Source organism: Calonectris borealis, chromosome 1, assembly GCF_964195595.1.
Source record: "Calonectris borealis chromosome 1, bCalBor7.hap1.2, whole genome shotgun sequence".
NCBI lineage: Eukaryota > Metazoa > Chordata > Aves > Procellariiformes > Procellariidae > Calonectris > Calonectris borealis.
This window is the reverse complement of record NC_134312.1, coordinates 54,553,410-54,575,388: the sequence shown is the minus strand read 5'-3', so window position 1 is coordinate 54,575,388 and position 21,979 is coordinate 54,553,410. Positions and strand designations below refer to the sequence as shown.

At 52.6% G+C, this 21,979-nt stretch overlaps 2 protein-coding genes, 1 long non-coding RNA gene and 1 pseudogene across 4 annotated transcripts; 2 read left to right on the top strand and 2 right to left on the bottom strand.

The window, feature by feature from the left end:
* Window positions 1–1,527: 1,527 nt before the first annotated feature.
* LOC142083442 (uncharacterized) lies at window positions 1,528–9,199 on the bottom strand. 2 transcript variants are annotated; one of them, XR_012674059.1, is made up of 4 exons: window positions 8,213–9,199; window positions 7,457–7,534; window positions 5,375–5,660; window positions 1,528–5,111 (listed from the first exon to the last, which is right to left on the bottom strand). It is a non-coding gene; the product is annotated as an uncharacterized LOC142083442 (long non-coding RNA). The 2 variants fall into 2 exon arrangements; XR_012674060.1 differs by having other exon boundaries at window positions 8,389–9,199.
* Window positions 9,200–14,141: 4,942 nt separating this feature from the next.
* On the top strand, window positions 14,142–14,553 carry LOC142083429 (histone H2B 1/2/3/4/6-like; annotated as a pseudogene).
* A 983-nt stretch (window positions 14,554–15,536) lies between these two features.
* Window positions 15,537–16,042, bottom strand: LOC142083435 (histone H2B 1/2/3/4/6). Its single transcript, XM_075152836.1, has one exon. The coding sequence runs from the start codon at window positions 15,955–15,957 to the stop codon at window positions 15,577–15,579; it is 381 nt and encodes a 126-aa protein (XP_075008937.1). The 5' UTR covers window positions 15,958–16,042; the 3' UTR covers window positions 15,537–15,576.
* Window positions 16,043–16,115: 73 nt separating this feature from the next.
* LOC142083424 (histone H2A-IV) lies at window positions 16,116–17,055 on the top strand. Its single transcript, XM_075152810.1, has one exon. The coding sequence runs from the start codon at window positions 16,315–16,317 to the stop codon at window positions 16,702–16,704; it is 390 nt and encodes a 129-aa protein (XP_075008911.1). The 5' UTR covers window positions 16,116–16,314; the 3' UTR covers window positions 16,705–17,055.
* Window positions 17,056–21,979: the final 4,924 nt, after the last annotated feature.

Sequence of the window (21,979 nt, the reverse complement as noted above, 5' to 3'; positions counted from 1 at the left end):
GCCTGCATTAATATCATCTCAACCCTTCCTTCCAACTTTTTGTTTTTCTCCCTTTCCTCCTGTAACTGTCTTTGCAGCGGCCCGACTTTCAAGGATAATATCAATTCAGTTTTCTCCTTATCTTCCTGTCATTGTTTTGGCAACTGCTCAATTTTCGAGGACAGTTTTAATTCAGCTGCCTTTCTTTCTTCTATTTCTACTTTTAGATCCTGTTCTCTTTTATTACTACCCTTTCTAAACTGATAAGCGGCTTCTAGGCAGGTGCTTAACATTTTGCAAATAATTCCTTTTCCATCTTTTATACGGCCCCTGGCTGCATCTAATTGTTTTTCCACAGCTTCCCAATCATGCCAATTATCACGAACCCATTCATCCAAGAATTTAGGGCTTGGATTTACTCCATGCTTTTGTAAGTAATCAGTGATACTAATTGCCATCCTGCCGACTACACCAATTTGTCGCGAATGAGTGGTTTAGAGGCCGCTTAAAGAATCAGCATCAAAGATATTAGCAGAAAGTGATTTTAACAGAGATTTATAGAGGTGCAACCTAGCAGAATTCGATGGCAAGGTTCACTCTATTACTTATTACACGAATGAAGCTTATAAAGGAAAATCATCTGAGGGTTTATATCTCAGGGACTATATGTGTTTAGCAGCAGTCTAGAGTTCATTCACAATTTAGCAACACTTAATTATCAACTGATCATTAACAAACTTTAGTAGCACTTAATCATTAATTAATTCAATTTTTACAATGTGAGTTAGTAAGTCTACTACAATCACAACTTAATTACAGATTATGCTTACTATCAGTTCACACACACGGAGAAACATATATATATAAAAAATATATAGAAGGTACCTGTAAAAAATTCCCCTCGATTTCAGTGAAGAAATATTCACGTCGAATGTCTAGGCATTCCCTCTCAACGGGTGAAAGGGCTGAGTTTCAAAGGGGACTCAGCCCAGGACCCGAAGGTCCTTCGAATATCGCCGACCCGAAAGGTCGTGAGCTCTGAGAGGCGTCCCACTCAGAGGGAGATGCTGAGTGCGGCCCACTGCAGTCCAGGAGAGCTCAAAGGGCCCCACTTCGGACCACCGTTTATAGGTTCGCAAGATGGTTGGCTTTAGTCATCCGTAAATTTCCATCCTGGCCACAGTCCCAGGTGGTAATTACTAAAAAATTCTCAAGGTTTCAGTGTTGTTCTACTGGACACCTGGGCCAGGCAGTAGGAGTATGTTCCCAGCCTCAGCTATGCAGAGTTTCTGATACAGTCAAGGAGCGCTCAACTGCCAGACTTCAATACGCCAAGGCTGAGGTTTCATGGAAATTTCTGAGATCAACAAGCGCCCCAGATCAACAAGTGGCCCAAGGAAAAAAAAGGAGGTGTGAATGCACCACATCATCATTCTGACTGATGAATGCTCCAGGTACATAAGAAACATAAATGAAGTCACAGAGTCACTCAAGGCAATTCAAATCTGCCCTTCATGTATTTGCAGGCTTTGGATGATTTGGGAGATCTCTTTTGTCCGTGGATGATGGATTTTATTTAAAAACTGATTTATCCTGATGTTCTCAACGTAACATGATTGTTACATGAGCAAGAAAACTTTGTGTCTCAATAGGGAAGGGGTTATGACTGCATACTGTTCAGTCTCCAGTAAAGGACTTCTCCCCATGGTAAAAGGTTTTTGTGTTCATATAGATTTAAAATCCCCAGATAAATCAGTAATCTCTTAAAATGAGAAATCCATGACCAGAGGTATGGTAGGCAGTAGGCAGAAAATTTCGTTATTACAAAGGGATCCATAGATACAGCTTTCTTCATTTTTCTTAAAATTACCTCCTTGCAAACATATTCAGGGTTTTTTTTAAGTTTTATTTTGGTTCAAAACAAGAGAGAAAGAGCTCCTTGATCATTCCCGACTGCATAGTTTTCCATAACTTCCAAGCTCAGTTAAGGGATCATTCCAGGAAGCGGTTCATATGAACCAATCAATCAGTCAAATTATAAAGTATCTTGTTCAGTATTTAACGTTTCAATGTGGAATAAATATAATATGTAGGAAAATGTTACGGTGCTGGATGAATTTCTATGTGTATACTGATGGTTTAATAAAAAGCCTAATTTGGCCAGTAGGGAATGTGAATTCAGGTAGAGAGAAAGTAGCCAGTCACCACTCTTCCTTTCTGCTTAACCCGTTCCTTTAATATGCTGGGAGGGTCACAGGGTACACAAAATATGACACCTATGGCAAATGTGTGCCCAAACTGGAGACCAGAAGGATGTGTAGAATGGAAACTCTGGGTATCGCTAGTTTGAGTATCTCTTAATTGTTCAGGCAACTGTTCAAGATCTTTTGGGGGGAACATGAACATGTGAAATAACGCATTTCAATGCCACATGAATGTGACATTTCCTTTGCTGCTGCACACTTTGTGCCTGTCATCTGGGATCTCCCAATGCAGCATGTCTGTCCTGCTGTTGCCTGTCCTGCTTGTTGGGGAACGGCAGCTCCTTCCCACTGTGGGTTACTCTGGGGAAGGAGGCAGCACTCTCTTTCCTAGGCCATCCACTCCACAAACAGCCTCAGTAAAGGTGCTGCACCACGTGGCCAAGTTTTTATTTGCATTTCAAGATGGGGAGAACAAAATTTTAGAACAAAAAAACAGACCCCCCCCATCAGTGTGGGTCTGGTTTTTGTCAGGGTGAAATAAGAAGTGACAAATACGTAACAGTATACCTTATTGCAGAACTGAACTGTCCTGTTTGGTCTCCTACAAGCTGCAGGCAGCGCAGGCAGAGATTGAGTCTCTGAGCCACTTCCTAGCTGCTTGGTGCCTTGGCTCAGAAGACCTGTGATCAATGCTGGAAAGCAACAGTACAAAAATGGGAAGAGTGCAACCAGCTGCAGTACTTCAGGATGTGGAAGACATCTAAACTACCCTTCCTCCTTGTAGGCTGTGATAAATGAGCAGCACAGCACTGCAGGTGAGCACTGAGAAGAAAGCTCAGACACTGGAAAGCTGGTATCCATAGCTCCTTCCCAGACATTTTGAGGTTGGGAAGACCTATGCATTTCAGAAGGAGCTTGTGCTCCTCTCCTTCCAGGTGATACCCAGGAAGTCATAGTGGGCTTTTTTGCTCCCCGGAGACACTTGGGCTGTTTGCTACGGTCCCTAACTGCCGTTTCCTCCTTCCCCCTCCTCAAAAAAAAAGTGTTACAGGCCTTGCAGATTATTCTGGAAGCTTCTCTGACAAGGCGGCTCTGCATGCAGCCCAGTATTCACAGAATAAGTGAATCTCATTCAGCAAAATCAGCGGGATGTACCTATGACACCCCTAATTTTTGATGATTCCCTCTCTTAACCTGGCTCCTGAGTACCCTGGCTGCCCCACCTGTCAGTAGGAACGCTGCAGAGGAAAGTGTGGGGCCACCACCAGCATCCACTTCCCTACAAGATGCTGCCACCTATCACTTGGGCATAAAGGCATTTGAGGCAGGTGATCAATGCAGCTCAGCTTGGACTCACAGGTTCCCTGGGATGTCTTTCTCTCCTCAGGATATCATGCATTTGCATTACTATGTCACCCCTGCCACTCGATCTCTCCTTTGCCCATCTCTTTGTTGCCTGACTGCACACAGACAACTGAAGCAAGATAGTGAGGGCGCTAACTATTCTCTGTTCAGTTGGACAAAGAAATAGTCTGTCTTCTGTGGTGCTTACGAATACCCACCACAAGCTTCTCCTGTCTGCCTAGGCCAACCGTAGCAATGTTCAGCACGTTCCTTGCCTGAGTTGCTTTAGCTCAAAACCACAATTCCACGGCACAGATCAGGAATCAGGGCATTTGATGAGGCAGGGAAGAGGTGGATGCTACATGGTCAGTAATGACAGGCATGGCTTGCATGCTGCAAGAAAGAAACGGTCCTTCCCTAGGAGGAGGAGTGGGGATGGGAGACTGCTGGTTTGTAGCAGCTTCCTGGGAATAACGAACAGGAGGCACCTTCAGGTGGGTGAGGTGGATGGGAAGGAGGACAAGAGAAGAAAAGAGGAAGGAAAGACAGAACAGGCCGATAGCCACTATTATTGACACCTATGCTACTTTGCAGCCAATGTTCATAGAAGCAGATGCAATACTGAACTCTGTCACTCCGAGGCAGCACTAGGTCGTCTTTCTGCAACTCAAAGGGAGCCTGCCCTGACATTATCCCAGCATCAGGTATTTGAGAAGGTGATGGCATGTCGAGCTAGAAAAAGTGATCTGTGCAGGATCAGCAGTGAAGGCTGACATCTCAGGAACTGCTTGGAAGCGGCTGAATTTTTACTTCAATCCTCATACCTGTGCTACCATCATAAATAGCTACCATCAGTAAATGATAGCTATTTGAAAGGGGAGGAGATTCTAGATCAAGTCTAATTTAATTTCAGTAAATACATTCCTAGGTGGACATACAAGTTCACCAAAATTTGGGGGGGGAGTAGCAGGAGGTGGCTGCCCCGCAAGGGCAGGTGAGCTGGGAGATGAGGGCGACAGCAGAGCAGGCTGGGCTATGCTGTCACCAACAAGGACACAGCTGTGCAACACCCACACAAAGCAAGCAGGGCAGGAACGATGGCAGCGATCGGGGACAGCCACAGCCCTGGATCACTGGGCAAGTCTGTGGGGACGAGGATGGGACAAGGTCGAGTCAGGAAAGTGCAGCCAGGAGGCCAGAGTCAGAGCGGCACCGGCACAGCATGGAAGGTAAGGCCGGAGCCTAAGTGCAACCCCAAAGCCAAGAGGTGGAAATCAACGGGTGGAGGGCAAGATCTTGAGAAATCCTCGAACAAGTTACTTTCAAGTCCAGCAAAGGGAAAGGGAGAAAGAAGGTCCTAGCAACAAGGAGTGTGTTTTCCTTCTGGGAACAGAGTCCAGTTGAATGCAGAAGTACAAGCAGAACTGCCATGAAATCTGCCTGTACACAGTTAATGTGGTGACTAAAGCATTTTTGTTGTGCATTGCCGGCCCAGGGTCGGATTTTCCGTCGAGTGGAACCAGCGCCCAGAACTCCCCTTCCAAATGCCAGTCTGTGTTCAGGGAATCAATTCTTCCGTAAGACCTGAAAGCACACAAAGGGTTAGGAGAGGAACAGGCTGGCCGAGTATCTCTGCAGGCTGTTGCTGCGGGAAAGACAGTGCTTTGCAAGACCAAAAGGGTACGAAACCCGCTGTCTTCAGATGTGCAAATTTTTAATTTGTCTTAGATACGTTCCCATTTCTTTTGACATTGGGTTGGTAGATCCACCCTGAGGAATGAGTTCAGCTTACTCGTTTTCACCTTTCCGTACAATTTAGTCCGCGTTTACAAAGACATCAAACTAACCTCTGTGGCTCCTATGTTTTTCTTTCCTTATGCTTGTGGCTGCCGGGCGAAGTTTGATAAGCAACTCCCAAAGGAAAACTGGTTTATACTGCCTGGGTTGGTTTGTTTGTTTGTTTGTTCGTTTGTTTGTTTGTTTTTCCGTGCCTTCGGGTGCTGATTCCAGCTGTTTCTCATCATCTCTTTCCATGGCACATAGCTTTCTCTCCCAGATCATATGCAGTACACACCACTGTCTATGAGGGAGAAGACTTTGGCAGGCGATAAATGGCAGAGAGGTGACACATGTCTGCAAAAAGCCAATGAGAAGGGGGCTTTAATTTAGATTCTCTTCATTTCAAGAAATAAAAAAAATAATCCCGGAACCATGCGACTTTCTAAGGGCACAGATCGTATGCAAGCGAAAGTGTTGTTTGGTAACATATTTGTTTATATCGGTGATGGTTGCCAGAGTTTTGAGGAGACAAGGCGCTGCACCCCACCACTGAGAAGAGGAACTTTATCCCCACCCTCATGCCAAGATATTCTCACCGTTGTTGCAAACTATTCCATTCTGTTCTTGGACAGCTAAGGATAACACAGAAAAACAATTAATGACAACTAATGTGTAGCTCTTAATGAGGCGAAGGGTGGCTTCCCTGCCGAATCTGGGCACGCGCATGTGTGCTACTGGTGGAAGGGTGGGGGCTCCTCCCGGGTAATCTGCCCCTTGGGTAGGCTGGGAGGAGAGGTTCGACTGCTGAAAGGCACAGTGCCGGGCTGCCCCGAGCGCTGCCTATGCGGACTTCCTTGTGCCACAAGGAGCGAAGGGACGCTAAGGACTCCGCACCTCCCCTTCCCTGCGGGCTCTGCCGGGGCCTCCCTCTCCCCCGGCCGGAGATCCCTCGCACGGCCGTATGTGTGCGCGGGGCTCGGAGCCGCAGTTGCAGCCGCCGTGGAGAGGTGATGGAGCGTGCTGGCCCAAAGCTCGAGGAAATCGTGGAGGAATCAGCGTGGGGAAATGGAGAGGAGGAGTCCGGGGGGGGGCCGCTGTTGTGTAAGCAGGCTGCCAGTCAGTGCCCTGCTGTGACTCAGCCTGGCCGCCGCAGGCTCTCCTCTCCGATTTCTCCATTCGTGGCTATCGCCCGTGTGAGTGAGCTCCGCCGCAGGTCTGGGCACCAGCAAACGGAGGGACGGAGGTCTGCGCGGAAGTTCAGTACTTCCATACGGGGTAAAACACGGGTTTTACTTCAGCAGTTCCAACGCTCCGAAAACTTCCACGTACAATCGCTCTTCCCTCAACAACCAGCCACGAGAGAGCCTCAGTACCGAGAGGCGAAGCCGGGCAGGATTGCTGCCGGCCCCACGCCGGTCCCTCCCGGACAGGGCGGGCGAGGTGGGGCGCAGCGGCTGGGGAGAGGAGCTGCTCCGGGACACGGCTGGGAGCGCCCGCAACCCCTCTGTTTCCGCACTTACCGCTGAAGCCCGATGAGGGATAACTTGGGGCCCGTGAGTCTGACTCGGGCCCACGAGTATGCCGTTCAAGGGCTTCCGGCAGCGGTGCAAGAAACAGAAAGTAACTGAACCCCAGAAAGGGGGTTTCCAGAAAGGAACAGCCAGATGAGACAAATACAGGTACGTTACAGGAACGTGTGTGTCATTAACACTTCAGGCCCAGGGCCGGGCCGGGCCGGGAGCAGAGCGCGGCGGGACGCGGCGCCGGGGCCAGAGAGGAGCAAGCCACGGCTTTACGCTGGGCGCAGCCGCCGAGCTCCTGATCGCGAGGGCACCTTCGCGACCGTCTCGTCCTACCGAGGCTGAGCGGGGGTGGGTCCCAGCGCCGAGTCAGCCTCGGGCAGGGCGGGCAGCGCCCCGCTCGCCAAGCAGGAACACGGAAATCCACGGGTAGGTAGGTAGTCCCGGCGCTGTGCTGCCGCGGCTTGCACAAGCTCGACCGAAGAAACCCGAAATGAAACTAGTAAAATATGATCTACGTGAAGTGCACAACATGCTCACTCCCACGTCGTCAAGCAGCAGGAGAAGGAAGACCTGATGTCCCCTTCCAAGTGCTCGGGGGTCGCAACACGGAGCGCTTGTTACAGTGACCTTAGAGACCGCTTCTCTCAACAGCCCACTGCTGTCTTCCAGTACACTGCTTTGTTCAGTGTACACATCGTTCATTTCCTTAAAGTTCCGTAATATGTTTACCATAAAATGATAGGCCAACACACACACACACCCCCACACCCAGAGACAGAGCGCGTCTCCGCCACACACATCGCCCTGTGCTCCCGAAAAAGACAGTGCACGGCGAAACACACATTAGATTTTCAGTCCCCGACGCAAACATCACCGTGCGCCTCCCGACACACACATCGCTCCGCGCCCTACGGCGTACAGATCTCTCCGCGCCGAAGGAAACACAAATCGCTCTGCACCGGGCTGACAAACACATCGGCGAGCTCCGACTGACAACATCATCGCTCAGCGCCCCACGGCGCACACGTCGTTCCGCTCTCCGAAGGCTCTCCCATCGCTCTGCGCCCTATGTACGGCAGCCACATCTCTCTGCGCCTCCCGAAACACACGTCGCCCTGCGGCGGCGGCGTCCCCTGCCCCTTGCCGAAACACATCGCTCTGCTCCCCGACGGACACACACGTCGCTCAGAGCCCCGCCGCACACACATTCCCCTGCCTACGACACAGCCATCGCTCTGCGCCTCCCGAAGCAACCATCGTTCTGCGTCCCCCCCCCCGAAACACATCGCTCTGCGCCCCCCAAAAACACGACTCTTCCGTCTCGACACACACAGCGCTCCGCTCCCCCAACACACACTACGCCCTAAGCCGAACACCACCCACATCGCTCTGCTCCGCCTGACAAACAAATCCCTCAGCGCCCGACGGCGCACACATCGCCCCGCTCCTCCCCTACACAGCTATCGCTCCGCTCCGCGACCGACACACACGCAGCGCTCCGCTCGCCGAAGACACTCCCACCGCCCCGCGCCCCACGACGCACGAACCTCCCTTCGTACCACAGTCCCATCGCTCTGCGCCTGCCAAAAGAGACATCGCGCTCCGCCTCAGCGACACACGCCTCGCTCCGCTCCCCCCAGCACTCGCTGCTCCTCGAGTCCGACGACACACACATTGCTCCACGCTTTCCCCAAACCACATTACCCTTCCGCGCCGACACTCCCCTCGCTCTGCGCCGACTGACAGACACATCGCTCCGTTTCCGCCCCTACACGCGAACGGCTCCCCGCTCAGGGACACACACATCGCTCAGCGCCCCGCGACACTCCCGTCGCCCTGCGGCGGCTCACTACACATCGCTCCGCGCCCCACAACGCACAAATCGTGCTGCACCCAAGAAACACACATCCCTCGGTTCTCCAGGACACACGCACCGCACATACGGCTCTGCGGCGACGGGAAACATATCGCCTTTCTCCCCATGTCAACACGCATCGCTCCAAGCCCCCCACAACGCACATCGTCCTGCGCCCTGCAGATAAATCCACCGCTCCGCGCCCCACACCGCACACATCTCCCTGCGTACGGCAGCCCCATCTCTCTGCACCTCCCGAAACACACGTCGCCCTGCGGCGGCGGCGTCCCCTGCCCCTTTCCGAAACACATCGCTCTGCTCCCCGACGGACACACACATCGCTCAGAGCCCCGCCGCACACACGTTCCCCTGCCTACGACACAGCCATCGCTCTGCGCCTCCCGAAGCAACCATCGTTCTGCGTCCCCCCCCGAAACACATCGCTCTGCGCCCCCCAAAAACACGACTCTTCCGTCTCGACACACACAGCGCTCTGCACCTCCCGAAACACAGCTCGCGCTGCGCCGCGACGACACAGCGCTCGCTCCCCGAGGACACTTCCATCGCTCTGCACCGAGCAACATCGCTCAGCGCCCCGCGATGCTGGCACCTCTCTGCACCACACGAAACACACATCCCTTTGCTCCCCAGGACACACAGAAGGCCACGCATATGGCTCTGCAGCGACGACAAACGCATCGCTCTTCTCCCCACAACAACGCGCATCATTCCGCACCCCACGACACACATCGTCCTTCGCCGGACCGCAGCGCACATCGGCCGGGGCGGAAACTGCCACCGACCCCGTTTCTGTGGCCTCGGTGAGTCACTGCCGCCAGAGGTGGGGCTTCCTCGTCCCTGATTAGCTATAAATAGGGCTGGCGCAGCCAGCGGCGTTATCCGGTGCTTCGTTAGCGCTGCCAGTTGCCGAGTGAGAGACGCGCGTTTGCTGCGATGCCCGAGCCGGCCAAGTCCGCAGAAAAAGGGCAACCACCGTTCTATGGCATTGCGGATCCCGAAGCAACCACCGTTCCACTGCACAGCGACTACCGAACCAACCACCGCTCCATCGTACAGCGGCTCCCGAAGCAACCACCGCACGGCAGCACACGAAGCGACCACCGCCCCATCGTACCGCTGCTCCGGAACAGACCACCTGTCCATCGCACGGGGGCTCCCGAAACGACCACCCCTCCACCGCATCGCGGCTCCCGAAGCGCCCGCCGCATCGCGGCTCCCAGATCGACCGCCAATCCATCGCACCGCGGCTCCCAGGGGAACCAGCGCGCCATCGCACCGCGGCTCCCGAAGCAACGACTGCTCCATCGCACGGCGGCTCTCGAAGGGACCACCGCTCCATCGCACCGCGGCTCCTGGAGCGACCACCGCTCCATCGCTCTGCGGGTCCCGAATCTGCCACCGCTCCATCGCACCGCGGCTACGGAAGAGACCACCGTTCCATCGCGCGGCGGCTACCGAAGTGATCATTACTCCATCGTACCGCGGCTCCCGAAGGAACCATCGCTCCATCGCACCGCTGCTCCGAAGCAACCACGACACCGCGGGTCCCAAAGCGACCACCGCTACATCGCACTGCGGCCCCGAAACAATCACCGTACGGCGGTACCCGAAGCGACCACCGCTCCATCGCACCGCTGCTCCGGAAGCGACCACCACTCCAACGCACGGCGGCTCCCAGAGGAACCATCGGTCCATCGCACCGCGGCTCCCGAAGCAACGACCGCTCCATCGCACGGCGGCTCTCGAAGGGACCACCGCTCCATCGCACCGCGGCTCCTGGAGCGACCACCGCTCCATCGCTCTGCGAGTCCCGAATCTGCCACCGCTCCATCGCACCGCGGCTACGGAAGAGACCACCGTTCCACTACCGAAGTGACCATCACTCCATCGTACCGCGGCTCCCGAAGGAACCACCGCTCCATCGTACCGCGGCTCCCGAAGGAACCATCGCTCCATCGCACCGCTGCTCCGAAGCAACCACGACACCGCGGGTCCCAAAGCGACCACCGCTACATCGCACTGCGGCCCCGAAACAATCACCGTACGGCGGTACCCGAAGCGACCACCGCTCCAACGCACGGCGGCTCCCAGAGGAACCATCGGTCCATCGCACCGCGGCTCCCGAAGCAACGACCGCTCCATCGCACGGCGGCTCTCGAAGGGACCACCGCTCCATCGCACCGCGGCTCCTGGAGCGACCACCGCTCCATCGCTCTGCGAGTCCCGAATCTGCCACCGCTCCATCGCACCGCGGCTACGGAAGAGACCACCGTTCCACTACCGAAGTGACCATCACTCCATCGTACCGCGGCTCCCGAAGGAACCACCGCTCCATCGTACCGAGGCTCCCGAAGGGACCACCGCCCATCGCACGGCGGCTCCTGAAGCGACCACCGCACGGCGGCTCCCGAACCGAGCATCGCTCCATCGCACAGCGGCTCCCTAACCGACCGCCGGTCCATCGCACTGCGGCTCCCAAAGGAACCGTCGTTCCATCGCACCGCTGCTCCGGAAGCGACCACCACTCCAACGCACCGCGGCTCCCAGAGGAACCATCTCTCCATCACACCGCGGCTCCCGAAGGGACCACCCCTCCATCGCACCGCGGACCCCGGAGCGACCACAGCTCCATCGCACCGCGGCCCCCAGAGCGACCACCGTTCCATCGGACCGCGGCTCCCGAAGCGACCACCGCTCCATCGCACTTGCGGCTCCCAGAGCGACCACCACTCCAACGCACCGCGGCTCCCAGAGGAACTATAGCTCCATCACACCGCGGTGCCCGAAGCAACCACCGCTCCATCGCACCGCGGCTCCCGGAGCGAGCACCACTCCATCGCACGGCGGCTACGGAAGCGATCACCGCTCCATCGTGAAACTAAAGCTGTGATTAAAACCAAACTGTGATTGAAACCAAGCTGCTATTGAAACCATGCTGCTGAATTATTGTATACTTCAATTAACTATTCTCATGATCTTTAGACCTTTAGATTGTTATTCAAGTGATTAATTGAAGTATTATCTTTAAGTCTTTAGATTGATTATCCAGGTGATTAATTAAGGTATTATCCTTAGACCTTTAGAGTGATTAGTCAAGTGATTAACTAAGATTATTTGAAGAACAGATGTTCAAGAAATATTTAGCTAAGTAGTCAAGTGTTAAAGGTATAGACAATGGAATGTAACTAATCGACAAAAAGCTCAAAGGCCGAGAAACGAACTGTCCGGGACGATGAAGAACTAGTACCATTAAGAACCAGTTCAGTGACTTGGAACCAAGATAATGGATGGTGTGCAGTGCCAAGGGAAAGGGTTCACTAAAAGGACAAGTGATGAAGACTACAAAACGAACACCAGAGGAAGTAAACGACCACCTGGAGGACTGAAGCTGCAAGCAAAGGACATTAGATGGCAGCAGAGACCATAGAATAAAATAATTAATCAATCTATAAAATTAATCATGTAAAAGGTATAGTCATGTAAATGATTTCTAAAAACTGTGATGAATATGTAATAGCCTCAAAGATAAAAGCCAAGACTAACGGCACACTAGTTGGGAGCACTTTTGGTGGAGAATTCCCCAGTGCGACCCCGGCGCCACAATAAACATACCTGCTTTATAACTCTTTGTGAGTTGTAGAGTTTGTTTCCGTGCGTCAATTGCACGGCGGCTGCCGGAGCGACCACCGTTCTATCCCACCGCGGTCCCGAAGCAACCACCACACGGCGGCTCCCGAAGCAACCACCGCTCCATCGCACGGCGGCTCCCGAAGCGACTGCCGCTCCACCGCACGGTGGCTCCATCGCACCGCGGACCCCGAAGCGACCGCCGCTCCATCGCACGGCGTCTAACGAATCGACCACCTCTCCATCGCACGGCGTCTCCCGAAGCGACCGCCGCACCATCGCACCGCGGCTCCCGGAACAACCACCGCACCACGGGTCCCGAAGCAACCACTGCTACACCGCACCGCAACTCCAGGAGCAACCACGGTTGCACCGCACGGCGTCTCCCGAAGGGACCGCCGCACCATCGCACCGCGGCTCCCCAAGCGACCGCCGCTCCATCGCACCACGGCTCCCGGAGTGACCACCGCACCATCGCACCGCGGCTCCCCAAGCGACCGCCGCTCCATCGCACCACGGCTCCCGGAGTGACCACCGCACCATCGCACCGCGGCCCCCGAAGCGATCACTGCTCCATCGCACTGCGGCGGCTCCCGAAGCGACCGCCGCTCCATCGCACGGCGTCTAACGAATCGACCACCTCTCCATCGCACGGCGTCTCCCGAAGCGACTGCCGCACCATCGCACCGCGGCTCCCGGAACAACCACCGCACCACGGGTCCCGAAGCAACCACTGCTACACCGCACCGCAACTCCAGGAGCAACCACGGTTGCACCGCACGGCGTCTCCCGAAGGGACCGCCGCACCATCGCACCGCGGCTCCCCAAGCGACCGCCGCTCCATCACACCACGGCTCCCGGAGTGACCACCGCACCATCGCACCGCGGCCCCCGAAGCGATCACTGCTCCATCGCACTGCGGCGGCTCCCGAAGCGACCGCCGCTCCATCGCACGGCGTCTAATGAATCGACCACCTCTCCATCGCACGGCGTCTCCCGAAGCGACTGCCGCACCATCGCACCGCGGCTCCCGGAGCAACCACCGCACCACGGGTCCCGAAGCAACCACTGCTACATCGCACCGCAACTCCAGGAGCAACCACGGCTGCACCGCACGGCGTCTCCCGAAGGGACCGCCGCACCATCGCACCGCGGCTCCCCAAGCGAGCGCCGCTCCATCGTACTGCGTCTAACGAATCGACCACCGCTCCACCGCACGGCGTCCCCCGAAGCGATCACCATTCCATCGCACCGCGGTCCCGAAGCAACCACCACACGGCGGCTCCCGAAGCGACCACCGTTCCATCGCACCGCGGCTTCCGAAGCACATTACCCTTACGCCCCGACACACACAGCGCTCTGCACCTCCCGAAACACTCTTCGCTCTGCGCCGCGACGAAACACACATCGCTCGCTCCCCGAAGACATTCCCAGCGCTCTGCCCCGACCAACATCGCTCAGCGCCCCGCGATGCTGGCACCTCTCTGCACCACACGAAACACACATCCCTTTGCTCCCCAGGACACACAGAAGGCCACGCATATGGCTCTGCAGCGACGACAAACGCATCGCTCTTCTCCCCACAACAACGCGCATCATTCCGCACCCCACGACACACATCGTCCTTCGCCGGACCGCAGCGCACATCGGCCGGGGCGGAAACTGCCACCGACTCCGTTTCTGTGGCCTCGGTGAGTCACTGCCGCCGGAGGTGGGGCTTCCTCGTCCCTGATTAGCTATAAATAGGGCTGGCGCAGCCAGCGGCGTTATCTGGTGCTTCGTTAGCGCTGCCAGTTGCCGAGTGAGAGACGCGCGTCTGCTGCGATGCCCGAGCCGGCCAAGTCATGCCCCCGCGCCCAAGAAGGGCTCCAAGAAGGCGGTGACCAAGACGCAGAAGAAGGGCGACAAGAAGCGCAAGAAGAGTCGCAAGGAGAGCTACTCGATCTACGTGTACAAGGTGCTGAAGCAGGTGCACCCCGACACGGGCATCTCGTCCAAGGCCATGGGCATCATGAACTCCTTCGTCAACGACATCTTCGAGCGCATCGCCGGCGAGGCCTCGCGCCTGGCGCACTACAACAAGCGCTCCACCATCACCTCGCGGGAGATCCAGACGGCCGTGCGGCTCCTGCTGCCCGGCGAGCTGGCCAAGCACGCCGTCTCCGAGGGCACCAAGGCTGTGACCAAGTACACCAGCTTCAAGTAAGATGGTTCTGCGCCCGACCTGCTCTTTTAAACCCAAAGGCTCTTTTAAGAGCTACCAACTCTTTCATTTGAAGAGCTTTGTCATTGTTTTTTTCCGACAGTTATTTAACTTCTCTGTCTTCCAAGTCTCGCTTGCATAGTGTCCTTTGGGACCAGTTTTTTATAGGTTATTGCAGTTTTTCCTATGTCTCTAAGGTCTTAATCTGGTGCTGTAAAACGCAAAATGACAGAAGCTTGGAAACGCCCATCAGGGGGCAGCAGGGGCTAAGAAATCGCAGTCGTTGATGCGCGATTAGGCCTTACCTATCTGAATGTTAGTCAGTTCTGAAACCATCTTGTATTAGGAACCTTAGAATGAAAAAATGCTAGGAAATAGCTTAATTATTCCTTTAAGGCATATATTTTAAACAGAAGATTTTTTCCAGAGAGGAAAGACTAATGAAACAAAGCACTAAAATCAGTGTTTGCTTACTAATGACTTAAATCCTTGAAGGCACTTTTAAACTATATTGGCATATGTCTATGACTGGTAACATGTAAGTTCATGGCATGAGAACAGGGAGAAGGGATGGACCAGGGATGAAACCGGCCTGAGTCAGGGAGAGCGAGCACCGTAACCACTTTCCCTTTCTCTCATTTCAGGGACTTTCGCTGAGCAATGGCACGCAGGAAGCAGACGGCGCAGGGAAGGTGCCCTACAAACAGCTGCCAATCCAAGCAGCCTGCAAGAGCGCACGCACAACAGGCAATATGAAGAAGAATCACCGGTAATGGCTGGGCTCAGTAGGGCAGAGAAAGCCGTAAAAAGATGAGTGTACAGACCACAAGAAGTAGGGACCAGAGACAGTGGTTGTGTTCTTAATAGTAAACTACGGTAGGGCTTTTAGATGATTGGAATAACATTCATCATTAAAATAATCAGAGAATATGCCATAAGTAAAACTGAAGTAAAATATAGAGATTACTTACAGCTCTTTTATTGGAAACGTAGGTGGCTCTTAAAAGAGCCTTTGGGTTAAACGGTCTTTCAAACAGATATTTACTTGGAGCTGGTGTATTTTGTGACAGCCTTGGTGCCCTCGGAGACAGCGTGCTTGGCCAGCTCGCCGGGCAGCAGGAGCCGCACAGCCGTCTGGATCTCCCGCGAGGTGATGGTGGAGCGCTTGTTGTAGTGCGCCAGGCGCGAGGCCTCGCCGGCGATGCGCTCGAAGATGTCGTTGACGAAGGAGTTCATGATGCCCATGGCCTTGGACGAGATGCCCGTGTCGGGGTGCACCTGCTTCAGCACCTTGTACACGTAGATCGAGTAGCTCTCCTTGCGGCTCTTCTTGCGCTTCTTGTCGCCCTTCTTCTGCGTCTTGGTGACGGCTTTCTTGGAGCCCTTCTTGGGCGCGGGGGCAGACTTGGCCGGCTCGGGCATCGCAGCAAACGCGCGTCTCTCACTCACCAACAAGCACCGCTAAGGAAACACCGGGTAACGCCGCCGCCCGCGGCAGCCCCTTTTATAGTGGCGCTGTGCAAAGCAGCAGCTCGGCGGCGTCGCATCGTATTGGTTGGAAGTTCTCCTTCAGGTCGTCCCGCTGCGCTCAGCTTTGCTATTGGACACCGTTCGATTCGCGTTCCCATTGGCTGTCGCAACAACGCTTCCCTCTCAGCCTATCAGCGAAGGCGCCGCCGCTCCGCCCGAGCCGGATATAAACGAGCCGGCGGGCGCAGCCGGGAGCCCGTCGGTGTTTCTGTGGAGCTGCTGCGGGAGTCGGCTGGCTGAGTCGCTGCGATGTCCGGCCGCGGGAAGCAGGGCGGGAAGGCGCGGGCCAAGGCCAAGTCGCGCTCGTCGCGGGCCGGGCTGCAGTTCCCCGTGGGCCGCGTGCACCGGCTGCTGCGCAAGGGCAACTACGCGGAGCGGGTGGGCGCCGGCGCCCCGGTGTACCTGGCGGCCGTGCTGGAGTACCTGACGGCCGAGATCCTGGAGCTGGCGGGCAACGCGGCCCGCGACAACAAGAAGACGCGCATCATCCCCCGCCACCTGCAGCTGGCCATCCGCAACGACGAGGAGCTCAACAAGCTGCTGGGCAAGGTGACCATCGCGCAGGGCGGGGTGCTGCCCAACATCCAGGCTGTGCTGCTGCCCAAGAAGACCGACAGCCACAAGGCTAAAGCCAAGTGAACACATCAAAAACTAATCGGGAAACAAAACAGTCAAAAAAAAAAGGCTCTTTTCAGAGCCGCCCACAATGGTCATAAAGGGATGAGTCACTCTCTGCGGTTTCGGTTCTTCTAGTCAACGCAGGCAGAAACATGTAAGAGGTTTTTTTTAAAGTGTTTGCCTTAACTATGCTCTTCTCTGTTTCTGCCTGCCTAAGCTTTTTGTAGGGAGGTGCTTGTTTTATTAATACTAAATGTTACTTTTTAAAAAACTTGGGCTGATCTGCCGAGGGATTCAATTTAGTTGCTTGTTGCTTTTTTAGAATTATTTCCTGTTTTAATTTTTAATAAAATATTTGTATGCTTTGAGAAAGTCTGAAGACTTTTAACATGTCAGTGGCGTCAACTACGTTTTTGTATGATATTGGAGTAAACATTGTGCCTTCTAGGAAGCGAACTTTAGCTTTGCTGTAAGTGCTCTATGCAGTTTTAATTAGAGGGCAATATAGACCAAAGTTTTCGTATAAATCTAGATAGATTATTTCTGTTCTGTTTGAGAACATCAAAGAGTAGCTGATTGCTGTTGTAATTACTGGCAACGCGGCGTTTTCAAACTCGGACGGGGTGGCGGGGGGAGTAAAGCACGCACGCACACACACAAAATAAAAGCCTGAAGAAATCAGGGTCCCGGCGGTGACCCTGAACCAATTCTTTCGCAACAGGTGGGATGTTCCCTGCCTCGGGCCCCTTGTTGATTTCCATTTTTCACTGCATTTCAACGCTATCGTGTGAGAGAGTCCCGCTAGCTTTCCTTGGTGGAATTAACTTTGCAGAGCACTAGGAAAGGCTTTTAGGCAGGACAGGGTTATCAGCGTTCTCAGTGAGCTGCCTGATGTGACGTGCCACCACGGTGACGACCGCTGTGTTACACTGGAAAGAGCACTATCGCTTTTAATTTCTTTTTTCTGGCACTACTAGCTGGATCCGCCCCCTCTTCTCCATGAGCTACAGGGAGTTTCGAGCTCCCACCTCGTCTGGGAGAAGGCGGGTGATTCTCAGAAGAACTGCTGCCGTTCCAGCAGGGCACAGTGTTACCTTAAAGTCGTTTCTCTGCTTTGGTGCTGCCCTGCTTGCTTCCGATTTCCTTCTGGCTTTAGTGGGGCTCCTCGTTGCTTTTTTAGCCTTAGAGTCTTGTGCAGGCTTTTGGCCGCACAGGCTGCCAGCCTGTTGACTTTCCTGGGGCTCTTTTTTGCGCTCCGTGGAAGAGGACACAGCCCTGGTGATCAGCTCGGTACCACTGGAGCAACAGTTTTGAAAATACGGGTTTTCAATGTGACCACAGTTTTCCCCATCTCTGTTCTCCAGTATAGGGAAAAGAGAGATGTGGGCTAACATATCTGTGGACCTAGCGTTCACTGAGTTTAGCTTTCCTAAAATTGCATCAGTAATAAGGTCATCCATCTACAGGGGAGGGAAGTCTCCACTCCCCTCTGTGTCTGTGTTTCTTCCACATAGCGAAACTGTCGTCTGCATACCAGAACCACTAGGGATTGTAGCAAAAATGGGGAAGGGTCCTGTGAAACCCCCGGGTACGTGTGCATCATCTTGATGTTGTGTTGAGAGGATTTAAATTCTAGTTTCTAGACTGTAGACACTTTCGAGAGGACAATCTTTTGGATTTCTTTCCCTTATAAATGAATGCTCTTGTATCAACAGTACAAATGCAGTAGTACAGAAGATACAGTATTTATTATTACTCTTGTAGTTATTCCTTTTATTTCCCTGTTGCAGAATGTGTTTAGGCATCATGTAGCTCTAGTTTCAAATCATATATGTGTGAAACAAATCCTTAAAAAATATTAAATAAACCTATAGGATTGTGTGAGGTCTAAACTGTGAAGGGCCACAAGGCCTCCAATGGGTATTGCACAGCCAGACACTTCCGTGAAGACGCTTCATAGATGTGGCTTATCAAAACTAGGGTAAGTGGACTGATTTTTTTTTAAAGGCATATATATTTCTTAACAAGGCGAGTGTGAACGGCTACAGTCTTGTATAAGCCGCCCAGACGGATTCCCGTTATTTATTTAACATTAACTCAGTTTTGCAACGACAGAATGAGAGAGAAAGGTGAAGACGCCTGTCATCAAGAGACGAAGAGAAATTCTGTCTCCTCGAGCCCGTGTGAATGGAGACCACTTAGCAATTCCGACGAGCCGGCGCTCCAGGCGGCAAAAGGCAGCGCGTCCCCGGCGACCCTCCCGGCGGGTCCCGCTCCGGGCCGCGCAGATCGGCCGCTGATGGGGCAGCTGCCGCTACACATCCCTCCCTCTTCACCCACCAAGTTTGAGGAAAGGGGGGGAAGCGTGCGCTGCTCCGGCAGCCAGATTGAAGAGCTGGCTATACACTGAAACGAATTAATTACGTATGAATTTGTTTCTTTCTTCGTTGTGCGTTTTATTCCTTGAGGGAGGGAAGCAGAAAAAGAACCGAAACACTCAAAGGGCTTTTATGTCTACTAAGCAGTGTTGGCTTTACTGTGTGGTTTAATCCCACGAGTTTAATCTGGGTACCTTAACGGAGAAGAGCTCAGGCTGAAGCCGAGTTATCTCGTCGCTGCATAAACGCAGCAGGCAGCGGATAATGGAGCGGGCAGGGACTGCTGAAGTGCGAATCCTCGCCAGGATCCCTCGTTTCTCCAGCGACTGACGAAACCCACCGGGTTTGTCGGTCCGGCTGTGGCAAGCGGAGATTTTCTTACTCCCCGCGCCGGTGCCAGATACGGGGATTTAAGGACTGATCCGCCTCCAGGGAAGGAGGGAGCCGGGGTCGGTTGCGGACGAGAGGGAGGGCGGTGTAACACGGGTTGATTCGAGAAGAGAAGCGGGGGCGGGGCTGGGCGGAGAGGGACGACGCAGAGGGGATGGGAGCGTTGCGGGGGTTGGAGGCTGAACGGGCCGAGCTGCTCTGCGGCATCCTCCAACCCCCCTGCACTGCAAGAGGCACCTGGGAACACGGGGAGAAGGCAAAGAAAAGGGTCGGATATCTCCGGGAAGGGCAGAGCAGGGCCCCGGATTTTTAAATCCAGAAACAAGTTATTTCCTTTTCACTTTTTCACCAATTAAAGTATTTTTAGCTCTTTCATTGTCAAGAAATAAACCTGTAGGGTAAGCGGAAGAGTCCACGTTATTCAGTTCAGACAAATGCTGTAAAAAAGCCCCAGTTCTTCTGAAGCTTCCTGATGTCCCCTGTTGTTTATATACCCTGTGCCATTTCCTGCTGAGAAATACAGTCTTTCATGCAAATGTTCTCAGGTGAAAATAGTGTAAAAATTAAAAAAGAGTAAAAGACTTATCTGCATTCATGGTGCTATGAAAAGGGTTAATCTCTCTGATTGTCTTCATCAACTTTTTAGAAACCCTCATTGTTCGATTTTTGTCCCGTCAATAAACACACAATTAAAAGCTGCTGGGTTAAGTTTGAAGTACAACAGATACACATCCCATGAGGTTTTGTGTGACATTTAAGTATTGGTTAAGGCTAAAACTCTAGGAGCTAAGTGTGCCTTACAACTCTGTGACCATTTAATTTCTTCCATGGGATTTGTACCAGCGATTTCAAAAGGCAGAGTTTAAAAGCCCCTGCATGTAGGGAGTGGAACCGATTCAGATACATTATCTGGGCTTCCTGAGCCAGCTTAGCTGAGCCCGGACACCCGGGTTTGCCTGTGATGCGGTCAGCCAGGTCTGCTGGTGCTTGGAGCACAGGAGGAGGCAGCCCTATTTAAAGACGTATTTCGATGTGTAGGAAGATTGGGGCTATGTCATTCCTGTAGTAATTCTTGTCCTCTTTTCTAAGCGGGATGATTAAAGATGCTAACCTTGCTGTGTCCCAAGCACACAAGGCAAAAAACTTTATCATGTGGAGTGTTCAGATTGTTTCACGTTGCAGTGGCTCTACTTGCTAGAAAAGGAAAAGGGAATGCATACAAGAAATGCATGCATTTCTTCATAGCTCTGATGCTGCACAAAGGTAGTGCAAGATCGTTTACTCTGTCTGAAGTCTAAATTTCACCTGCAACTCTCCATGTGTGCCCTCTTCTTATTTCGGGAATTATTTCTTCCATTTTCCTATGACCCTTTCAAGTACAAAATTTACACGCAATGCAAGTAGGACTAAAAGTACAAAAAGGTTGTGGATTTTACTGGTGATGAAAATTCCAAGCTGTCCTGATACTCCTTTCTCACACAAACTACTTATTTTCTAGTTTTAAAATGCAAGTATGTCCAGAATTGTTTCCTAAGCTATTCTGTGTTGAAAAATGAATAGAAGAACCTTTGTGATTAACACTTAGTATCATTTTTGACAAGGAACGCTTTTGGAACAACCTCTCCATCAGGACGGGCCGTCAAATAATTTAGTTCTTTGCAGCCACCAAAGAAACCCAAACCAAAACCTAAAAAAACCTTTCCAACTACACAGGCCTCTGGTTCTGTGACCCCAGTCCCCGAGGAAAGAGCTGCCCGTGCTCATTGTAATGCTTCTTCCTTCCTTGAAGGTATGTGAGCTGGGAAGGGAGCAGGGGTGTTCCCAGCTTCATTCCCCTCTACTTCCAGCCCTCTTCTCCAGTGAGATTTATGTCATGTCTTGAGCTGCGCTGTGCTCTGATACAGCACAACCCCGAGACCAGGTTTTTGGAGCCCAGGGACTCAATTTTTTCCTTTACAATCTGAACCAGGCACATTTTCATTACTGGCCAAAAGCATTACATCAAGGTGTATATAAGACCAAATCTTTTTCCCTAGCTGCAGTTAATATTTTCTCCCTCAATGCTAATTATTTTGAAATATATTCTTTTCTGTTAAAACTGGAAAAGAAAGTCTCTGGGAAACTAACATAGCAATAATTTGCCTTGTGCGTTGAGTAATATAATCTCCGGCCATTAGGAAAAACAATTAGATTTCATAAGTAGGTAAGCAGATATTGATTTACTCCATTAAAAAAAAGAGCAGGAAGTATAAAAGTGCTATAGCCAGTGTGTGATTTGTTCAGGTTTTGGATCAGGTGTATGGCATCTATTTCTCGTTTCTGATTCACTGTCCAGTCAGTTAACTAGAGAATACAGTTATTTGTTTACCCAGCTCGTGTATTTCACTTTTGCAGAAATAAAAGCACTTTTTTTTTTTAAACATGATTATTAATAAATATAAATTTTATTGTAGGTATCCTGATCTAAAGAAGATATAAGTCTTTCCAAGAATGCTACTAATTTTATTATTCTATTAAAAATAAGATAG